At 47.1% G+C, this 20,876-nt stretch overlaps 1 protein-coding gene across 3 annotated transcripts in view; it reads right to left on the reverse strand.

Annotated features, from left to right (window-relative positions):
* Window positions 1–20,876, reverse strand: part of Eva1a (eva-1 homolog A, regulator of programmed cell death) — a 48,812-nt gene that overhangs the window by 19,547 nt on the left and 8,389 nt on the right. For all 3 annotated transcript variants that reach the window (XM_057779359.1, XM_057779343.1, XM_057779351.1), the window contains exon 2: window positions 1,501–1,663. In XM_057779359.1, coding sequence (XP_057635342.1) covers window positions 1,501–1,600 — 100 coding nt within the window. In that variant the 5' untranslated portion in view covers window positions 1,601–1,663. The remainder of the gene's footprint in view (window positions 1–1,500; window positions 1,664–20,876) is intronic.

Consider the following 20,876-nt stretch of genomic DNA (forward strand, 5'->3'; position numbering starts at 1 on the left):
ATAAGCCAACACACACCCCTTCTTTCTTGAGTTGCTTTTGTTGGGATGCTCTGTCACAGCAGCAGGAACAAGACACGCCCCATCTTGCCAACCACAGCTGAATCAGACAGGTTAGTCCACAGAAGTTCTCTGACCGTGGGTGAGCCATTGTAAGTAGAAGCATTGGGCTTTACATTTGAATTCTTAAGTTACCAATATGAGCTCTGGCGAGAAAAGTTAGAAAATAAAACCCTTCCCCTAAAGGATCAAAACATCAGCCCCTTCTTCATGCAGTATCCATACAACTCCAGGCAAAACAAAACAAAACACAAGCAAGTTTTCAAAACAAATGAGTTTTAAAACACTCACTACAGCAACATAGAAGTTCTGATCATTCAAACGAGAAACCATTTCCACGTGCTATTAAATACCACCTTTTATATGAACAATGTCTGGTCTTCAGAAAAAAAAAAGCAGTCAGCTGTCTTGGTGAAGAGCAAAACTTTGAATCAAGAAAAGGTAACATCAGGTTTCTGAGAGTCACATACCTTCTGTCTCCCTCTACTCCAGAAGGCACTTAGACACCTCGGATGACCCCAGAAACACAACATACACACACTCACACGCACATCCTCTCTCTCACACACATACACTCACACGCATACACATCCTCTCTCTCACACACACTCACACGCATGCACACCCTCTCTCTCTCTCTCTCTCTCACATACATTCACACACATACACATCTTCTCTCTCACACACACTCACACGCATACATTCTCTCTCTCTCACACACACTCACACGCATACATTCTCTCTCTCTCACACACACTCACACGCATACATTCTCTCTCTCTCACACACACTCACACGCATACATTCTCTCTCACTCACACACGCATACACACTTTCTCTCTCACATACACATGCATACACATTCTCTCTCTCTCACACACACGCATGCACATCCTCTCTCTCTTTCACACACACACACACGCATACACATTCTCTCTCTCTCTCTCTCTCTCTCTCTCTCTCTCTCTCTCTCACACACACACACACACACGCATGCACATCTTCTCTCTCACACACACTTTCATGCATATACATCCCCCCCTCATACACATACTCACATGTATACACATACTCTTTCGCACACATATACACACTCGCACGGACACAGAAACCTGTGTAGGTTTGAGAATCTTCCTCAGGCTGCTGGACTCCCCAATACCTTGCTTATTGGTTGATGTGCTGAGGACAGAAAGCAGCAGCGGCCATGGCTGAAAGGCAACTACTAAACATTTCTCCAGAAAGACAAGGCTGTTGTGAGCATTCGCCTGCTGAGTTAGAGAACATCACACTTAGGTAAGAACCTGAAGAACTTCCATCTCACACAGAGCCTCCCTGTGGTGACCACACACTTCTCTTCTAACACAAGACCAGCCCTGGCCAGCAGGAAGCAAGCCGGGACTCAGTGCCGGGTGACGGCCCGGGCCAGCAGACACCAGTACCCACCTGAGATATAGGAACAGGCTGCCAGGACGCTGCTGAGCAAAGCCATCTCCAAGGGCTCCGCGGCCACTGGCTCCGTGCTGGGGCTGAGGGGCAGCCTCATATGGCATCGGGAGGAGAGCTCCTGGACACGTCTGGATCAGCGTGGCCCCCTCCCTCTCTTCTCCTGTTTGGAGACACAAAGTGAGCAATGAAGCAGTCTGCTTTCCTGGGCTTCTGTTTCCAGCAGCCTGTGCTCAGCAACCACGAGCCGGGGTCCCAGAGGAAGCCACCTTTCCCAGGCAACATCTGGGTCTTGCCCTTTGTTCAGGCGAGGTGCCTGGCTTTTAGGAAGCAGTAACACTTCACGCGTCTTTCCTGACTTTTCTCCTTTCTCCGCCCCACTGCGGCCCTGCCTCAGGAAACTCCTCGTCTGCTTCACTGAGTTTTTCCTCGTTCATCTCTGAGGTACGGTCCATTAGAGCCACATCATCACCTCGGTGACTGCTCTGCTCCTGATCTTTTCTGGAAGCCTGCACCGATGACACACATGTACTTTGATCAGGTGCCTCGTCCCTCGGGTCAAAATATGCCACCCTTGGCGATGGGTAAGCAATGTCCATCCCACAGCTGCCACCGTGTGTGTCCAGCTCTAAAATGCCCATAAGGACTTGGGAGCTCAGTCTGCTCCTGGATCCTAGGGCCATGGCTCCATGGCAAAGATGTGTCAGGGATGAGAACCAGGATGGGGAGATCTCAGAGTTCAGAAGTGAGAGGGGTTTTTAAAATAAACAACAACAAAAAAAAGACAGGGGGATGACAGTAAAGGCTGTTTTAGACACAGCAGTAGGTAAATTCCCCTGAAAAGGTACCTAATATTTTTAAATTATCTTTTTTTTTTTTAATTCAGAATTTCAGAATGAAGAGTGGGAGCTAAGGGGCTCTGGAAGCAGGCTGTCTGCCTGTGTGTGTGTGTGGGGGGGACTCCCTTCCCTCTAGCCTCTGAGCCACAGCAGGGCTCATCCTGTAGCCTTTAGCATTCCTGAAAGGTGAGCACAGAAGGACACAGGCAAACAATGAGAGACCAGGCCACTGGCCAGCTCCTCACCCCTTCTGGGCTCAGCAGGTTCAAGGACCCCAGGTTCCAGGCAGAGAAGGAAGCTGCTAGAATCATAAGTTCAAATCCATCCCCTCCCACCTGTCCACACCAATGCTTCAGGACGCCGGCCACACCACTCCTGATGAGCATCAGTCTCCCACATGCTCGTTTTGATGACTCTTCCTCCTGACTCAGGTGAGTGCCCACTCACAACCTGGGGTATGTTTCTACAGTAGAGATACGGCCGCAGCCGAAGCCCACAGCCAGGCTCCACTCACTTTTAGTAACAAACAGAGGCACCTCTATGACTCTCATCTTGGCTCCCACGGAACCTCCTCCGCGGCCACACACCTGCAGGCACAGATATAAGCTCACCTAAGCTCCTACAATGCCAGATTGTCTTTAATTCCCTGGGGCACCAAGCTCCTGCACCTTTCCAAACATTTGACTGTGATCTTCATTCTGCACCTACTGCTCTTATAGAGCGTTTGATTTTGTTTCCCAGCACCCGTGTTGGGCAACTCACAACCACCTGCAACTCTAGCTTCAAGAAATCTAACACCATTGTCTGGCTTCCTTAGGTACCCGCACTCACAGACAAATACCCCCACATACATATATGTCATTAAAATAAAAAAAAATACTTTAAAAAAAAAACAAACCATAGTGATCTCAAGTTGGCCCAGGGATCATATCATGCACCATGTAGCTACCTGGCCTATAGCCTCACTGCCCAGAACATCATCTGAGAATCAGCAGCTTCGACATTGGTTGGAAGCTTTTTAGGCACCACCCCAGACCTAATAAATCCAAATCGCAGTTTCTAAGATGCCCAGTTGAGTTGAGTTTGAGAAGTGTTGTGCCATATGACCTTTGTGGGCTCATGGCCAGCCCTCTGAGAAGAGACACACCAGCATAGAGATACAGGAGAAGACCGAAGCATCAAGCCACTCTTGCGTGCAGGGTTATGCCATGTTCGCAGGAAGCTCTCTGTCCCTTCACAGCTCTGAGGGGACTGGTTCTCAACCCAGGCAGTTTTGTTTCCTAGCACATATTTGACAGCATTTAGCAGCATTTCTGGCTGTCATAGCTACAACACAAGGTGACACTGGTATTCACAGTTGAGGCTAGAGATGCTGCTAAGTCTTCTATATGATGCAGGACAGCCTTCTGCCATAAAGAGCAATCTGGTCCAAAGTGTTCACAGGTTCTAGAATGGTCAAGTATCACTGCTTCAGAGTCCAGCCTAAGTCAGTCTCGGGCTTAGGAATCCCGTGGTCAGAGAGAAGTTGCCAGAGCCTTGCCCATGGGAACACTGCTCCAAACTCTGGTCCAACAGTGCAGGGTTCCCCGTGACCAGAAGTGACCAGGTTCTTGGAAAATGAGTTTAATAGCAAAGTCCTCCAAAGCAGGTACTATAAGCCAACCGTGGTTTATTAATCTGTGAGCAGAGAATCCCCAGCTTACAATGGCCCATCCTGCATGGGAACCTCCATGGAAGTATTTCCTTGGTTCATAGGGTACAAGATTCATGTCAAGACTGGGATTAGTTCTGCAGACAAACTGATGCTAGGAATGATGGGAATTATGTAGGGAAAGGAAGAATTACAAGTGAGTTGGATATTTTCAAAGCCAGGGCATTCTTCAAAAGATAACCCGCTGGGTTAATTATACATCCTTCTAGAGAAAAGTCATTTCTAAAGAACACCCTGTCAACACTTACATAACAATGTAGCTTCTACATTGTTGCATCTTGTGTGAATGAGAGAGTTTGTGTATACACGAGTGTGCAGCTGCATACACCAGGAACACACCTGAAAACCAAAGAGGTCAGACGTCCTGCGATATCACTCCACCTCATTTCTTGAGTGAGGGTCTCACTGAATCTGGAGCTAGGCTATATCTCAGCCAGCACTGTTTCTGTCTATGGGACCACAGCCCTGAGATCACAGGCTTTTTAAGTGGGTGCTGGGGATTCAAACTCAGGCCCTCATGCTTGTGCACTAAGTGCTCTTACCCACTGAGCTAACTTCCCAGCTCCCAATTCTTAACTCTATAATGGCTTTCTTTCATATGTTGGCTCACAGCTTCTTCTAACTAGAGACCAACTACAAAGTAATGGAAAGAAACAATCTCCTTCTACCACATCCATCCCATGCCCTGGCTTTCCCATACTGTTCTCTGAATGAAGACGTCAACATTCCCTGTCTTGTGAAAACCTAGACTGAATGATTAATTGAGCGCATCGTGTGCGGTTTTCAGCGGCTTCCACCTTATAGGTAACCTCATTGCCACAGTTACAAATGTACATTGTCTGCAGCCTTGAGTCCGTTCGTGTACACAGAGTAATCACAGAAATGAAGTGTCGCTGGTGATGGTGCATCACACCTTAGACTCAGAAGCAACATGCCTTCCTTGGGAACCAAGCCCACCTCCACTCCTGTGCAGGTAACTCTCAGGGATGGGCAATTGTTGCTTCAGCTAACTGAGTGAGAAGAGGTGGGCTGCCAGGAACAGAGAAGTATCTGGTAAGAACTGGTCATCCTCTACGAGGTTGGTTTCAGCCAATCAGAGTTCTAAACCTACTTGGCCTCAGTTGACTTCTCAGATGTTGCAAGGGAAAAAGAAAGGACACACACACATGCACAGACATACACACACACACACACACACACCACATCCCATGTCTGGGAGATCACCTTGTACCTTAGACTTGGTGCCATCTTGAGTCCAACAGAGAGGACTTGGGGATGTGTCTAGGTCCTTGGAGAGTTGGGTAGCGTTCTCTCAGAGGGAAAATCCCATGGATAATGTATTTTATGTGTATGAGTTTTCCTGCAGGTATTTATGTGTGTGTCATGCATACGCCAGAAGAGAGCATAAGATCCCCTAGAATGGAGTTACAAATGGTTGTGAGCCATGATGTACACACTAAGAAACACATCTGGGTTCTCTCTCAGAGCAGCCAGTGCTCTTAACATCAGGGACATCTCTCCAGCCACTATGGGTTGGGATTTTATCAGGAATTTGGACTAGCCAGTTGGAGAATCCAGCATCCTCTGTTCATAACAGAAAGGAAGCAAGAGACAGATGATCAGAGACACCCGTTTCCTCTTCCTTCTCTTCAGCCAAAACTCACAACCCAGCGAGTGAGGGACCAGTCTGCCTGGCTCCACATCAGTGAAGCCTGCAAGCTACTTCCTTGGAAGAGGAAGGAAGGGAATTCAGTTCCCGGATAGCAATGCCCAGATGCACCATAAAGAAAAACAAACAAACAAACAAACAAAAAACTCATGCAGCTCTGTGTGAATGCTGAATCCTGGTCAATTCTGACCCGTCTATTCCCACAGTCTCCTACTGCTGCATGGGAAGCCTCTCTTCAGCCCAGAATAGAGGCATTTTGTCACCAGCTTTGCTTATGTGTGCGGGAAGGATAAACAGGACCAGTGATGGAACTCCCAGATTGCTAAGGGTCCCACTCCATATGCACATGGCCTCCTGCATGTGTCTGTGCTTGTAGATTTGAGGTCAAGGCTTACCCTCACAAGGATGCTGCGGCACCCTCCTATGTCTGCTTCTCTTTACAGGGATGTGAGTGAGAATGAACAGGAAGCCCAGGCTGGAGGGCAGCTCAGGGGTTAGGACCACTGGCTGCTCCCGCAAGTGGTCCAGGTCTGATTTCCAGCACCCACATGGTGGTTCACCTGCCTATAACTTCCTCTTCTGACCTCTGTGGGTACAAGGTGCACATGCATGTATGCAGGCAAAACATTCATATGCAGAAAATTAAAATCCCTATTATTTAAGAAGGGGAAATTTGAAGCACAGGATCTTTCGTTCTATTTGTCTATTTATGCTTTGTTTTGTTTTTGACACATGGTCTCTCTTTTAGCCCAGAGTAGCCTCAAACTCTAGATCTTCCTTGCCTCAGCCTTCTGATATCTAGGTTCACAGGCAGGCCGCTGGCATTTGAATTCGGATTCTCCAACTGGCAATTTTTTTTGTTGTCATTTTGTTTTGTTTTATTAATTTTTAAAAAGTTTTCATACCGCCGGGTGGTGGTGGCGCACGCCTTTAATCCCAGCACTTGGGAGGCAGAGGCAGGTGGATCTCTGTGAGTTCGAGGCCAGCCTGGTCTAGAAGAGCTAGTTCCAGGACAGGAACCAAAAGCCACGGAGAAACCCTGTCTCGAAAAATTAAAAAAAAAAAAAAAGTTTTTCATACCTATATAATGTATATTGAGCATATCCTACCCCCACTCCCTTAACTCTATGTCAGTTGGGGGTTTTGTTTTGTTCGTTTGTTTGTTCGTTTCATACTGATATGAGCTAGAGTCCACTGGGATGAGGAAACCGTAGCTGAGGAATTGCCTCTATCCGGTTGAACTGTGGGCAAGTCTCAGCGGGGGGGTTTTATTCGGTAATGATTGACTGACACTGTGAGGGCGCAGTACACTGTAGGTAGCATGAACACTGGGCAGAGGGACCTGGGTTATACAAGAAAAGTTGAGCAAGCAGAAAGCATTGTTCCTCCATGGCCTCTGCTTCAGTTACTGCCTCCAAGTTCCTACCCCCGACTTCCCTTGTGAAGAATCCTGAGTGGATGTGTAAATCAAGTTAGCCCTGTCCTCCCAAAGCTGGCTGGGTATTTTGTCACGGCAACAGGAAAGCAGACCAAGACACCCCACATTTTCTCAGCCACCCCCCCCAATACCACCCATCTCTTAGACAGGTTTATTTCTACTTTTATGTCATATGTATATACATGATTTATGCATCTGTATAAAATCTGGGAACTATAAAGGAGTAAAAAAAAGTGATATTTGTGTTTCTTGGACTTCGCTTAATTCTCTTCATATGATTTTTTCCAGTTGCATCCATTTTCCTACAAATAAAATAACTTCACTCTTTGTTACTGAAGAAAACTCTGTGTGCGTGTGTGTGTGTGTGTGTGTGTGAGAGAGAGAGAGAGAGAGAGAGAGAGAGAGAGAGAGAGAGAGAGAGAGAGAGAGATTCCTTATCTGTTCTTCTGTCACTAGACACCTAGGTTGGTTCTGTAATTTAACTGTGAATGTTGCTGTAATAAACACTGGCGTGTAAGTACCTCTGTGATCTATGGACTCAGAGTCGTTTGTATAAACCACCAGGAAAGATACATATGGGTCATATGAAGATCTGAGTCTAGTTTTTGAGAAAGCCCCACGCTGATTTCTTCAGTGGCCCGACTGGTTTACATTCCTGTCAGCAGTGTACAAAAATTTCTGTCTGTCTGCGGATCAGTAATTCATTATGAACTCCTGTACCTACATGCAAAAGCAGGTCTGTGGGGCTCACTGATACGCACTCATGACAACAATCAGGGGCTGATCATTATGGTCTGACTATAAGAGATATCATAGGTTCACGGAAAGCAGCTTGATTGCCAGCTTTAAGGAAATGGTTTGATAATGAGAGCCCTGTCTTCATGAATGGATTATTGTAGTTGGGTTTAATGTCAGCTCTAGACCCACGTGAATAGGGAACCTCAACTGAAGTATTATCCTGACTGCCTTAGTTAACCTGGGAAGACCTGTCCTGACTGCGGACAGCATCTTCTGGTAGCAGTGCAGACTGAAGGTAGAGCAGAAGAAAGAGATTTCACCTGGGGCTTGCTTGGGCTCTGTGGTAGTTTGAATGCAGTTGGCCCCCATAAACTCATAGGGAGTGGCATTATTAGGAGGTGTGGCTTTGTTGGAGTAGGTGTGGTCTTGTTGGAGAAAGTATGTCACTGTGAAGGTGGGCTTTAATGTCTCATATGCTCAAGATACCACCCAGCGTCTTAGTCCACTTCCTGTAGGCTTCTGATCAAGATAGAGCCAACACCATGTCTGCCTGCATACCACCATGCTCCCCACCATGATAATGGACTGAACTTCTGAAACTGTGAGTCACCAAATCAAACGTTTTCCTCTATAAGAGTTGCAATGGTCATGGTGTCTGTTCATAGCCTTGGAAACCCTAAGAAAGGCGCTCTCTGGCTGCTGAGTTGATTCATCATCCCGTTATCGATGCCGCTGATACCAGAACCCATGTTTCCTGACTTCCATCAAAATCTAAAGGACAGCGGCTCTCTAGGAACCTTTTCGGTATTCAGTGACAGACTGGGCTTGCTAAGGCACCCAGTTTTGTGGACTGCATGACCACCTGATTGTTGGCCTCCCCAGTGTGAGGCAGGGCTACACCATGCTCAAGGACTGGGAAACCACTGAGAGGTTCACAGCTCTCAGGCGACATTCGGCTACTGTTACCATTTAGCATAAGCATTCACCCTATTGATTTTGCAAAAGGTGAGGTCTAGTTAGGGGTGTAGGGGTCACTGGGGCCATGTCCTTAGGGTTATTCTTAATTAACCTTTCCCTTCATTCCTGTCCACCAAGAGAAAAAGTAGCCCCACCACACACTGCTGCCACCATGATGCTCTATCCAAAAGCATGGAGTCAGTTACACTGGTTGCTCAGAGCTAGAAACCTCATCCACCAGGTGTAAGAGGTCAGCCAAGAATGAACCACACCCTCTGGACCGGTGAATCAAACATTGATCCCTTACACTGTTTGGTCAGTGATGACAAACCAACTGGCACACACAGGAAGCTGGGCAAAGACTCCACCCCTTGGCTATGGATATCTAAATTTCCTCTATAGAACTCACGAGCTCTCATGGTGACCCATTAGACATACATTCTGCTGACCACTGCCCTCCAGCAGCAAGTCATTCCCAGTGACTCCTCTGGACCCCATCAGTCCCTTGAGAGGCTTCCTCAGATCTGAGTCCTGGGCTGTGAAACACTTAGGGGCAAGGACGTGTCTTAATCCCTCTGCTTAACCCCAGAGTCTCCCATAACTGAGTAGAGCTGACGTTCAGGTGCTGGATGAGAGATTCCCTGGGAAATCACATTCTTCCGTCTGAGCCTGCTTCCCCGTGATGGAGTCAAAGCTTGCGAGTTCACCAGCCTCTCCGGGAGCCCTGGCCTCACCCCCTTTCTTCTTTGTGTTCATCTGGCATACCATGCTAGGCTCAGCCATTCTCTCCACACAGTCTGGTTACTACAACTGCACCCCACAGTTCTCACCAGGACTTATCTGACAACCCCTCTCTCTCCCTCAGTCCTATCTTAATCACTCCAACCCCCACTTGCCTGGTCTCCTGTCCAGTGCTCAGCGCTTATAAAAAGAAAACCATTTTCAGTTTGCACCATCCTCCCAGCTTTCCCAAGAAAGCAGAGATAACTTCCCCACACCCTATACTCCCACCTTCCACCCCAATCCTGGTCTCATCCCAACCTCTCTGCTGGTCTAAAGAACTGACACCAGCACTTTCTATCAGATCACTTCCTCCTTCCTATGTCACACTCCAACAACAATTCATTCTTCATTCTCCCCTTTTTAACTCTTCATCTTTACATATTAAAAAAAAAGTGGGCACACAGGCAGGAGGATGGGACACTAGAGAGAAATGACATGCGCATGTATAATTCTCTCTCAAACTTCCGCACTCTCTCCCTTCTTACTTCCTTACACCTGTACATGTGTGTATATGTATGCAAATGCACAGATACACATGTGTGTATACCTAACACACAGATATGGGTACTCACATATGCAAATGTATGTGTATGTATGCATTTGTATGTGTATATGTATGTCTTTCTCCAATATTTTCCTATTCTTTCTGATCATTCACTCCCTCTACTCATCTTTTTGTCTATTTCCCTCATCTGAATTGCCCTGCATTTTAGAGACCCTATCTTTTTTTTTTCTTTTTTCTTTTTTTTTTTTTTTTTTTTTGGTTTTTCGAGACAGGGTTTCTCTGTGGCTTTGGAGCCTGTCCTGGAAGGAGACCCTATCTTTGGTCACTTCCCCTACAGATCCTTGGCACCCACTCCTGTTCCTTTCCATCTTAGTCATTGTTCCTGTTGTTGTGACAAAAGCAACTGAAGGTAGGAAGGGTTTGTACAGTTTGTGGGTACAGTTTATGGTGGGAGCGCACACAGCAGGAGCCTGGGGTTGCTGTGCACGGCAGTCCTGCTGCCTTGGGCAGCCATGCAGGAGCACGCAGTCAGGATGCAGCAGCAATGAGCACCAGTGCACAGTGCATTTTCTCCTTTCTATTCCATTCTAGGACTCCAGCCCCCCAGGAACGGTGTCTGCCACACACATTTAGGATGGGTGTCCCTGCTTTATTTAATCAAGATGCTCCCACTCAGGCATACCCACAAGCTAGCCTAATCCGTGCATCTGGAAGCTTATCTCTGGGTTGCTGTCTCGTTGACAATCAACATAAACCATCACACGTTCCCAGACAAGCATCTTCACAAACATAGACACGTTCCGTCGATTTCCACATTCACATCTCGGCCCATGAAAGCTGGTTTTATGACCAGCGTGTCTTGCAAGTAGCCTTAGCCAGGCAGCCCTGATGACACCACCAAGTCTGTGTTTCCAGAGATTGTTCCAGAAGGAGACTGGCTGTCAGGGTCTTATGCCTCATCATTTTCCAACAATGGCAGCCAGCACAGTGCCTAGCACAGGAACCGTTCCAAACAAATCCTGTCACATGACCAGAATCAAACCGTGGAGTGGGACAAGATTTTCAGGCTTTGAAGCATAGCTGACATTGTCTGGACCATCATGGGCATTTCTGTGACTTCTCAGAGACTGACAAGGACTTGGTCTTCATTGAGCAAAAGCTCTGAGTTAACGGAACGGGCTTGACCTGGTCTGACTTAAGCCAGACTCAACATGATGGCCGCCATCTCAGAAGCCCTTGTGCTGCTCTGGCAGAGACCTAACCGCCTGGTGCTCCATCTAGGACTAGAGAGGTGTCACCAATAGAAACAGGCCCTCAAGTTTCTAATCTTAACCAAATGCGTTTCAGGTTAAAGGCAGACTACCTTCCTGCCCCAAGACAGACAGTGTGCCTATCTCACACCAATAAATATTAACAAAGGTCCACTAGAACCATTTATTTTGCTAAGCGGTTTGCTGCTCTCGGGGATCTGAGAATGCGGGGGAACGATCCGCATTTGCTCACCTCTTTGCCTAGCTCAGAGGACTTATCTGAATGAATGACGGAATGTAGAAATGAATGAACATGGCCAGAGGGAGAAGTCTGTGCTCTAGCTTCCTAAGATGCAACAAGAAGGACTCAGGAGAGCATGCAAATTAAACGTTAGAGGGGCAGTGGGGAAAGAGTAATTAATTCCAACAATGGGGTAGCAGTAGGGAAACTCCATAAAGGCTCCATTAGAGGCCTGCTCAGGGTATCAGTGAGTAATTGTATTCTCAGCAAGCATCACCAAGGCCTTCCCTTGAACTGGCTGAATGATTCTGCCTGTGATGTAGGTGTGATTGCTGTCATTTTTCAAATGGGAAATCAAGGCATGGAGAAAGCTCTTCCATGAAGACCAGTTGGAAAGTAACAAGGGCCGCAAGTCAACCCCAGTGCTCTGAACTTCTGGCCATTGGTCCCCAGAATAAAGCCCAGACATGCACCCCAGCTCACCTAGAAAGACAGAGATGATTCAAGCAATCCCTTAACTGTGACTAAATTGAATTCCAAGGTGGGTCTGTATTCCCAGTTACTTAAGAGGTTGGGGGCGGGAGTGCAGGATGTTCATGGCCTGCCTAGGCCACAGTCTGGGCAGTTTAGTGAGGCCCCATCAAAGAATAAAAAGTGAGAAAGCAAAAATACAGCTCAATGGGATACTATTTTCCTATCATGTGTGGAGCCCTAGGTTCAACCCTCAGAAACACACACACACACATAGAGATATACACTTGAGAAAAGAAAAGGAAAAAGCTGAATTCCTAATTTAACTAATCCCAGCCCCATCCTCAGATCTTCAGATCCAAATTGTTTTGCTCGGATACTTTATGGCTTCCAGAATAATGCATGTATATTCTATGTAAAAGAGAGGAATCTACTCCCCAGTGCACTTCATCAAACTAGCATGATCCTAATATACACCCCAAACAAAGAGAAAACATTAAAAGAAAAAAATCCTTAGGACATACAGACATAAAGATCCTTAACATAGTATCAGCAAACAGGGTCAACAGAAAGTGAGGTTTATTTTCTTTCTCATGACTTTTTATGACATGGCAGTGTGAGATTTATTCTAAAGATGCAAGATGTGTTTGCTATTGAAAATCCAATTAATGTGATCTACCGTATATCACAGCCTGACGCTTATAGTTTGGAGAATGAAAGTCCAAAGAGTGTGTAACTAACCCTAGTGGGACCTTCTTAGCTAAGTCACCTCAGGGAGGATGGTACTACACGGCTAGAACACACAAGTTGGGGAGGTCACATGCCAGACAGGAAGCTGAAGAGCTTCCTAGGACTAAACAGACCCCCTGAGAACGTCATTGATCTCTTCCAGAGTGACACCATGTATCGATTAATCTTCATCAACTTGACTGGAGTTAGAACCACATAGGAAACAACCCAGGGTGTGCCTTTGAGAATGTTATCCGAAAGGTTTGCCTGAGGAGGAAGCGCCCACTCTCAGTGTGAGCATGGGGTGGAGTCTAGCCTGAATAAAAAGGAGAGAGATCTGAGCACCAGTATTCCGCTTTCTCCACTTCCTGGCTGTGGGGCCACGCTGCCTTATTCCTCAGACTTCATGCTGTCCCCGCCAGAATGAAGGACATTTTCAGAGTATGAAGCGAAACAAACATTTCCTTCCTTAAGTCATTTTTGTCATGGCAACAAGAAAGACCATCAATACTCAGCACCAATGACCTAAAGACCCCCCACAAGGTCCCCCTCCCAAGGGTCCCATCACCTCCCACATCCCCACACTGCAGACCAATCCTCAGACACATTAGCCTTCAGGGAACACACCACATCCAAACCACAGCACTGCTCACTAAGCAAAAACTGTAACGGTTATGTACCCATATCATATGACAGCATCTGGAGGCACATTCTCTCGGTTTTATATCTGAGTAGATATAAACACAATCTGGGGCTCATGCCACATGGGCTCTGCTAAGAGTGCTTTTTTTTCAACTGAGCATCCTATCCAAAAAAAAAAAAAAGTTTCAAAAGGCAGTCCTACCCTGAAGTTTTATCGTATAAAGCAAATGTCGAGTTTCCGCAGTTTCTGGCTTCAGCCTGCCCAGAGGAATCATTTCAATGAAATATTAATCTCCAAGAAAGCCACCCTGGGATAAGCCTGTAAAGTAATTCAAGCAGCATGTGTAAAATTTATTTAGTGTTTGGCTGGGGATGTTTTTAATTATGTGAAGTCTCCGCAATGGGAAGAAAGCGTGGAAGATGTTTGATGTAACCCTTCACGGAGGCGCTGGATGCTCCGAGACTTCTCTTTGGCTTCAGTTTATTTCTGCAGCACCCTAAACCACAACACACATGCAGCTCCCACGGCACGGTCATACCCGAGACACAGTCATCAGCCGGACGAGCCGAGAGGGAGACACCAGAACCAGCAAACTCAAAGACCTTCAGTGTGGAGATCAGAGATCGAGTCCTAGGCCCTACAACCAGGAGTGTCTAAAGCAGTGCCTTTCCAGCTTCCTAACACTGCGACCCTGTAACACAGTTAGTTCCTCACGCTGTGATGACCCCGACTGTAACATTATTTTCATTGATACTTCAAACTGTAATTATGCTCGCCTCATACACAGAGCGCTCCAGGTTCTAGCTCCGGCACAGCTCTGAACCACGGGTGGTAGTGCACACCTATAGTCTCAGCACTCGGGAAGTGGAGGCAGGAGAGGCAGAAGCTCAAAGTTACCCTTGGTTACATAGTGAGGTCAAGGACAACATGGGCTACTTGAGACCCTGCCCCTGCCCCACCCCAAACAAGCTGAAGACCAGAAACCACAGGCCGTCTGATAAACAGGTGGAAAGCCCAGGAGCCTGTCTCTAAAGACAGACTTTCCTCCACCTCTGGGCTCTGTCTATAGACATAAAGTTCCTGGAGCCAGCCTGGGGGCAAGGGTTCCATTTCAGTAGGGTCTATATGAGACACAGCATCAGAAAGGGAAAAAGAATTTTCAAAGACGTTTACAGCTGGTTCTGTGAAGTAGAGCTCACATGCTGGAAATCGGTACCAAGATGTTGACATCCTGAATGACCTGCAGGGGATCCAGCTCTGTTGGTAGAGTACTTGCCCGGCACACATGAATCCCTGGTTTCAGTTTCCAGCACCATATAAACTAGGGAAGGTGGTACACTTGATCCGTACTTTGGAGAAGGAGGCAAGAGGATCAAAATTTATAATCACAGTTTGCTCATTTGAATAAAAAGAAAATGTTCTCTTGGCAAGACTGCGATTCTAATCTCTATACCCTCTGCACTGCAGCCCCTTGCTTCAAGCGACAACAAAGGGGGATCGGCCTGGCCTGGGAGAAGCTGGCAGAGAAAGCAGACTGTATTGAAGAAGTCAAGACTCTGAGGTCGGGTGAGGAGCTCCGGTTCCAAATGATCTGATCCCTCTTCCAGATTCTGTGGGCACTGCATGCATATACATTAATACAGACAGAATAAAAATAAATAGATCGTTTAAAAAAATAGTCAGCATGGCAGTGTGCACCTATAATCTGAGCACTGGGGAGGCAGAGACACGAAGATCATGGGGCTCACTTGGCTAGCCAGTCTAGCAGAAACTCCAGGTTCAGTAAGTGGCCCTGTGTCTAATAAGAAGATGGAGAATGAGAAACTCACCCATCGCTAACCTCTGAACACTCTTCCAGAGGACCTGGCTTTGGTTCCCAGGCAGCTTTCAGAGCCATCTGTAAATCTAGTGCCAGGGGATCCAACTACCTCTGGGGCTTTTGCCAATAGCCAAGTGGTCCACAGATATATATAAAAGCAAAATAGTCATACATATTAAAATAACAATAAAAAACTTAAAATTATTTTTTAAAACTTGTAAACACACTCAAGAGTGGTCTGTGCCCACTGTGAGTTTACAAGCCCAGCTGGCTATGTTAGTGCCACTCCGGAATGAAGGGTCTCCTGCCAGAACGATGACCACACTAGCATACGTGTTGATGTGTCATCAATTAGGAAATCTGGCGTTGCAGAAAGATCGCTTAACAAATCCTTGCAAGTCTCCTCATGCAGTCAAACTGTACACACAAGCACACTGTCCTCAAATCAGCTTTCCAGTGTGCTGCCCAATTAAAGCACCAGGCAGGCTCAGCGACGCCTGTGGAGGACCACATCCTCTTATAAAGACATAGCTGTACGTGGCACAGAGCTCACATCTGCAATCCCTGCAGGGTGAGGTTGGACCAGCCATGGGGAGTAAGCCAGCAAGCAGCACCCCTCCATGACCTCTGCATCAGCTTCTGCCTCCAGGTCCCTGACCGGTTTAAGTTGCTGTCCTGACTTCCTTCAGTGTCAAACAGTGATGAGGAAGTGTAAGCCCAATAAACCCTTTCCTCCCGCATGGCGTTCCATTAAAGCAATAGTAACCCTAGCTAAAATAATTTCTTTCGAGTTTTGAGAGCTTTTGTTTGTTTAGTTCCTTTGGTTTTTCAAGACAAGGTTTCTCTGTATAGCCTTGGCTGTCCTAGAACTCACTCTGTAGACCAGGATGGGCTGGAACTCACTATATAGATCAGCTGACCTCAAACTTACAGAGATCTACCTGCCTCTCTGCCTCCTGAGTGCTAGAATAAAGGTGTGGGGCACAACACCTGGATGAAGATAGCTTTTTAATCAGTATAGGCTGAATTTACAAGGCATCCTGTCTAAAGTAGCATCTAAAGCTATAACTGTCCACTGGGGCCTAAGTTCCAAGCTTCTATGCATACCATGACACTCCAGTGTTCTCGATAATGAAGTATAGAAAATAAACTACTAATTATCATATAACACACAGTTCTCTGCACTCATTCCACACGCCCAGACTTTTCCCTTGATGAAATATTCAGAACCACAGGATTGGACAAAAGCCACATCAAGGGTTGTATGTCTTCATGGAGTCCACATCTGTACTGAGCCATAGGCACACCCTCCTGGGGAAGAATGCCTGCTTTCCCCTGCAAAGAAGGGTGGGGCAAGGCACCTGTGGCTCCTACCTTTTCTGTGACAGTGCCTTGTTTGTGCATACCAACACCCAGTCAAAGGCCCTGTGCACTATGCCCACATCCCCATTCATCCTTGGTTCCTGGAGGGTCTCTCCACAGACCCATAAAACCTCCAAGTTTGAAATACAACCTTTGAAAGATGCCAGCTTCATGTTTTCTGACACCCAGAGGGAGAAAATGAAGAAAATAATTCACTTGCTGTAAGTGTGAAGATAGAAAGATACACATACACCCATAAACATACAGTCACAGGCACATATACATGCACAGACATATACAGACGCAGACACATACAGAGACATATACACAGAGAGACGCATAGATACAGACACAGAGACACATCACACATAGCTACAGATAAACACACACATAGACACATTCCCATACACACAAGCATACCTGAACACACACAAAGACACACACACACAGCTACAGCTCAATACACATTCCCATACAAGCACACCTGCACACACACACACATACACACAGCTACAGCTAAATACACATTCCAATATAAGCATACCTGCACACACATACACATACACACACAGTTGCAGCTAAACATACAATACACACATTCCCATATACACAAGCATACCTGACTCCCCCCCCCCCCCCACACACACACACGGCCCTTTCCTATGGCCTTTTGGATTCAGGGCAGCACATCTCTCGGAAAGCTGGTCAGAGGCCTCTGTGAAGGTGTGTACTTTCACTGAGAAACTTCCAAGAGCAAAGATGCCATTTCAACCACAGAATATTTACAAGGTTGGAAGCCAGATCTTAATTCTAACTCCGAGTCTCTGGGATGTTAGTGTCAGGAGCTGGAGCAAAGCCGTGCTGAGTTAAGACTTTAACCCTCCATGGTCCCTGTCTGAGGAAAAGAATCCTAGGTCCCCAAAGCCCAGGAACTGTCCTTGCCCCAAGAAGAGGGAGTCACTTCGGAAGGCCCGTTGAGTCTGTGTTCCTGTGCTTAGCAGCAAAGCCTAGCAAGGGAACTAGATTTTCTCATATGACAAGCTTAAATGACAGAAGTTAAATCACCCGGGGTCATTCGAAGCAGGTGCACTGAAAGCTCACCTCTTCCTCCCTCACACTGCCTTCATCCCCATCACCTCTCCCTTGGCTCTATAATTCTCCCAGGGCTGGGGTCCCTGGGGATCCTTTCCTTCCTCCTCAAGGTCTATGCCAGCTCTCACCTCCCTGACATCTACAGAGCAGGCACCTGCTCCCACAGAGGACAGGGCACCCCAGAATGTCATGGTACCTTGAAGACTCTTCAGAGGGTAAACCCCAGGAGCTGGTAGGGGCGGGGATAGTACACAGCCCCTGAATATTACCTGTCTGGATTCTACAAGCAATGACTTCCCTGGGCATGGTGAGAGAAAGCTTTTGTGCTCCACCTGTGAATGGCAGGGTGCTTGAAACACCCACCTCAGGCTTTTTTTGTGTTTGTGTGTGCACATGTGTGTTCAAGAATAGGTACATGTGTGTGTGGAGGCCCAAGGTCAGTACCTCAAGTGATGACCACCTTTTCTATCCCCCCCCCACTTTTTTTCTCTGGGACAGGGTCTTTCACTGGCCTGGGATTCACCTAGTATGCTAAGCTGCCTGGCTGGAGAGTTCTAGAAATCCACGCCTCTGTCTCTACTTCCCCATTGCTGGGATTCCAAGCTCGCAGCACCAAGGTGTGCTGGCCACATAGATTCTGGATATCACACTCAGGTCTCGGGCAGCAGACCCCTCCAGAACTTCCTTATCTGCTGCCCGGAACGTAGGACAAATATACCGAAGGCCTTTGTGGAAAAGAAAGTGAGCAAAGAGATGCTCACCCCAGGAGATGGGATAGGTTCTCTCATGTGGATTCTCTGATATTTAATTCAGCAGAAACCATGAGAGAATTTTTGCTTACATCCATTGCATTCAAAAACTCTTCTCCAAGTGGATCCTCGGCTGGCGAACAAGAGCTGAGCTAGACCTGAAGGCTTTCCCACACCCGCTACATTCCTAGGGATTCTCCCCTAAGTGCTGGGGCTTCCTGGCTTCCTGGAACTCACCCCCCTTCTCTCTCTTCTGACCTCCATGCAAGCTCTGTCAGTAACTGTGCAGCTCAGCCGCACTCCCGCACCTTCCGCTTGTTTAGCACCCCGGCCTTCTCACTACCTTGCCCACCAGCTCAGCACTCAATGGTCTTCTAATCCCCTAGTCAATGGACACTTCACCCTGTGTGGACTTGACCTGATCCTGGGTAGCCGGCCCTCCTTTCTGGAAATGCTTCTGTCCCACACTGCAGTCTCCTGTGTCCTCTTGCTCTCTGCAAGTCCCCTTCCAATTCTGCCTTCACAGAGTCTCCCTTTTCTTCTCCTGCAGCTCCGTGTGGTATCCTAGCAAGACCTGTTCTCAGAGCAGTCTGACACAGGCGTGGATCCTGACAAGCTGGGTGAAAATCCTGGGTCTGTCATGGAGAATCGTATGGAGAAGTCACCTGTGTGCCTCAGTTTACTCAGCTGTAAAACAGGCACAATAATAGGAGTCCTCCTTGGTGCCAGTTGTATTCTGAAGTAAAGATTCTACAGCAATCCCCTTCCTGATGGTTTTTCGTTGCTCATAATTAAGATTACTACAAGGGTGCTGTGGAATATTCCTGTACACTATGTAAATTATGCTCTGATTGGTTTAATAAACAAGCTGACTGGCCAGTAGCTGAACACGATTGAGTTAGGTGAGAAAGCCAAACTAAGAATGCTGGGATAAAGAAGGGCGGAGTCAGGGGAGATGCAAGCCAGCTGCTGCGGGAAGAAGATGTGCTAGAGTACTGGTAAAATGTCATGAGTCATGTGGCAAAAGATAGACAAACATATGGGTTAATTTAAATGTAAGAGATAGATAGTAGTAAGCCTGAGTTATTGGCCAAGAGTTATGATTAATATAAGCCCCTGAGTGACCATTAGAAAGTGACTATAGGATGGGGCTGGACAGAGAAACCTCTGCTTCTACAAGGATTTAGAATGTACAGCACACTTGAAAAGCACTATCTGGACCTAGTGGTGTGGTTCCACAGGTGGAGTGTTTACCAAACTTAAACCACATACCAGGCTTGGTAATATACACCTGGAATCCCAGAGGCTGGAGGATCTGAAGTTCAAGGTCACCCTCAGTTATAACGAAAGTTGGAGGTCAGCCTGGGTTATGCGAAACCCTGTCTCAAAATAAACGTTAGATAAACACTGAAAAGTAAGCACTACCTATGGTCTTTTTCCATACCCCATAACACTCCCTGATCAAATGATACATAATATGACTTCACTGCCTCTCGCTAAAAGTTGGCTCATAAATCTTCTTTAAGGCCTTTCTTGAATGCCAAACTCATGAAGCCATCTGCCCAGACACCTCTCCCCACTTGGCCTTGATGCTTCCAAGTTGGCCAGTCTAAAACTGAGCTCACTGCCCTCTCCTGCCATGCTGCACCCTGCCCCTCCCCTCTTCCACCCCTCCACCCCCTCGGACAATGAATGGCTTCACTATCCTTGCTCCAGTTGCCCAGGCCAAACTGCCCCAGTCATCATGAGTTCCTGCCCTTCTGTAGCCCTTCATCCAATCAGTCACCAGATCGTGTTGACTCCGGTGCCAAGTGTTTCCTGGGTCTGTGCCCAATTCTCCACCCCTGTTACTGGTGACTTAGAAACTTATTAGTTCTTGCCTGGATGAGAGTAATAATATTAAATTAATCACATGCCTATTATGGCTAATACATTTATGTCATACAAAATCCGACACTAGCATACTACCCATAAATGAGGAAACAGAGTTTCTGCGTTCAGAGAAGACACTCTCATTTACCATCTAGCCCAAGTAACACAGGGTGCTGGAGGCAGGAAAGCAAGCCAAGATCCTCTGACTGCAGATTCCAGGCCTTTACACACCCCACACTACAGTGACATCAAGGCTGTTCATCTGACATCCGGCTGGTTCTTTCTAGTGTCTTCTCCACAGCCTATCTATCTATCATTACAATGATGCCTGGACTTGGCCTCCTGTGTGAAACCCTTCAGGAGTTCCCCAGTGCCTTCCAAGTCAAATTCGGATACTTCGTCAAGACCCTTCCTGACCAAGACTTTGCTCTTTTGCAGACTCACCTCCCCCCCTCCAACCATAGCACCCTCATCAGTCCCTCTGCCTACCTGTCTCACTCTCCTCCCC

Source organism: Chionomys nivalis, chromosome 1 (assembly GCF_950005125.1).
Source record: "Chionomys nivalis chromosome 1, mChiNiv1.1, whole genome shotgun sequence".
Taxonomy (NCBI): Eukaryota; Metazoa; Chordata; class Mammalia; order Rodentia; family Cricetidae; genus Chionomys; species Chionomys nivalis.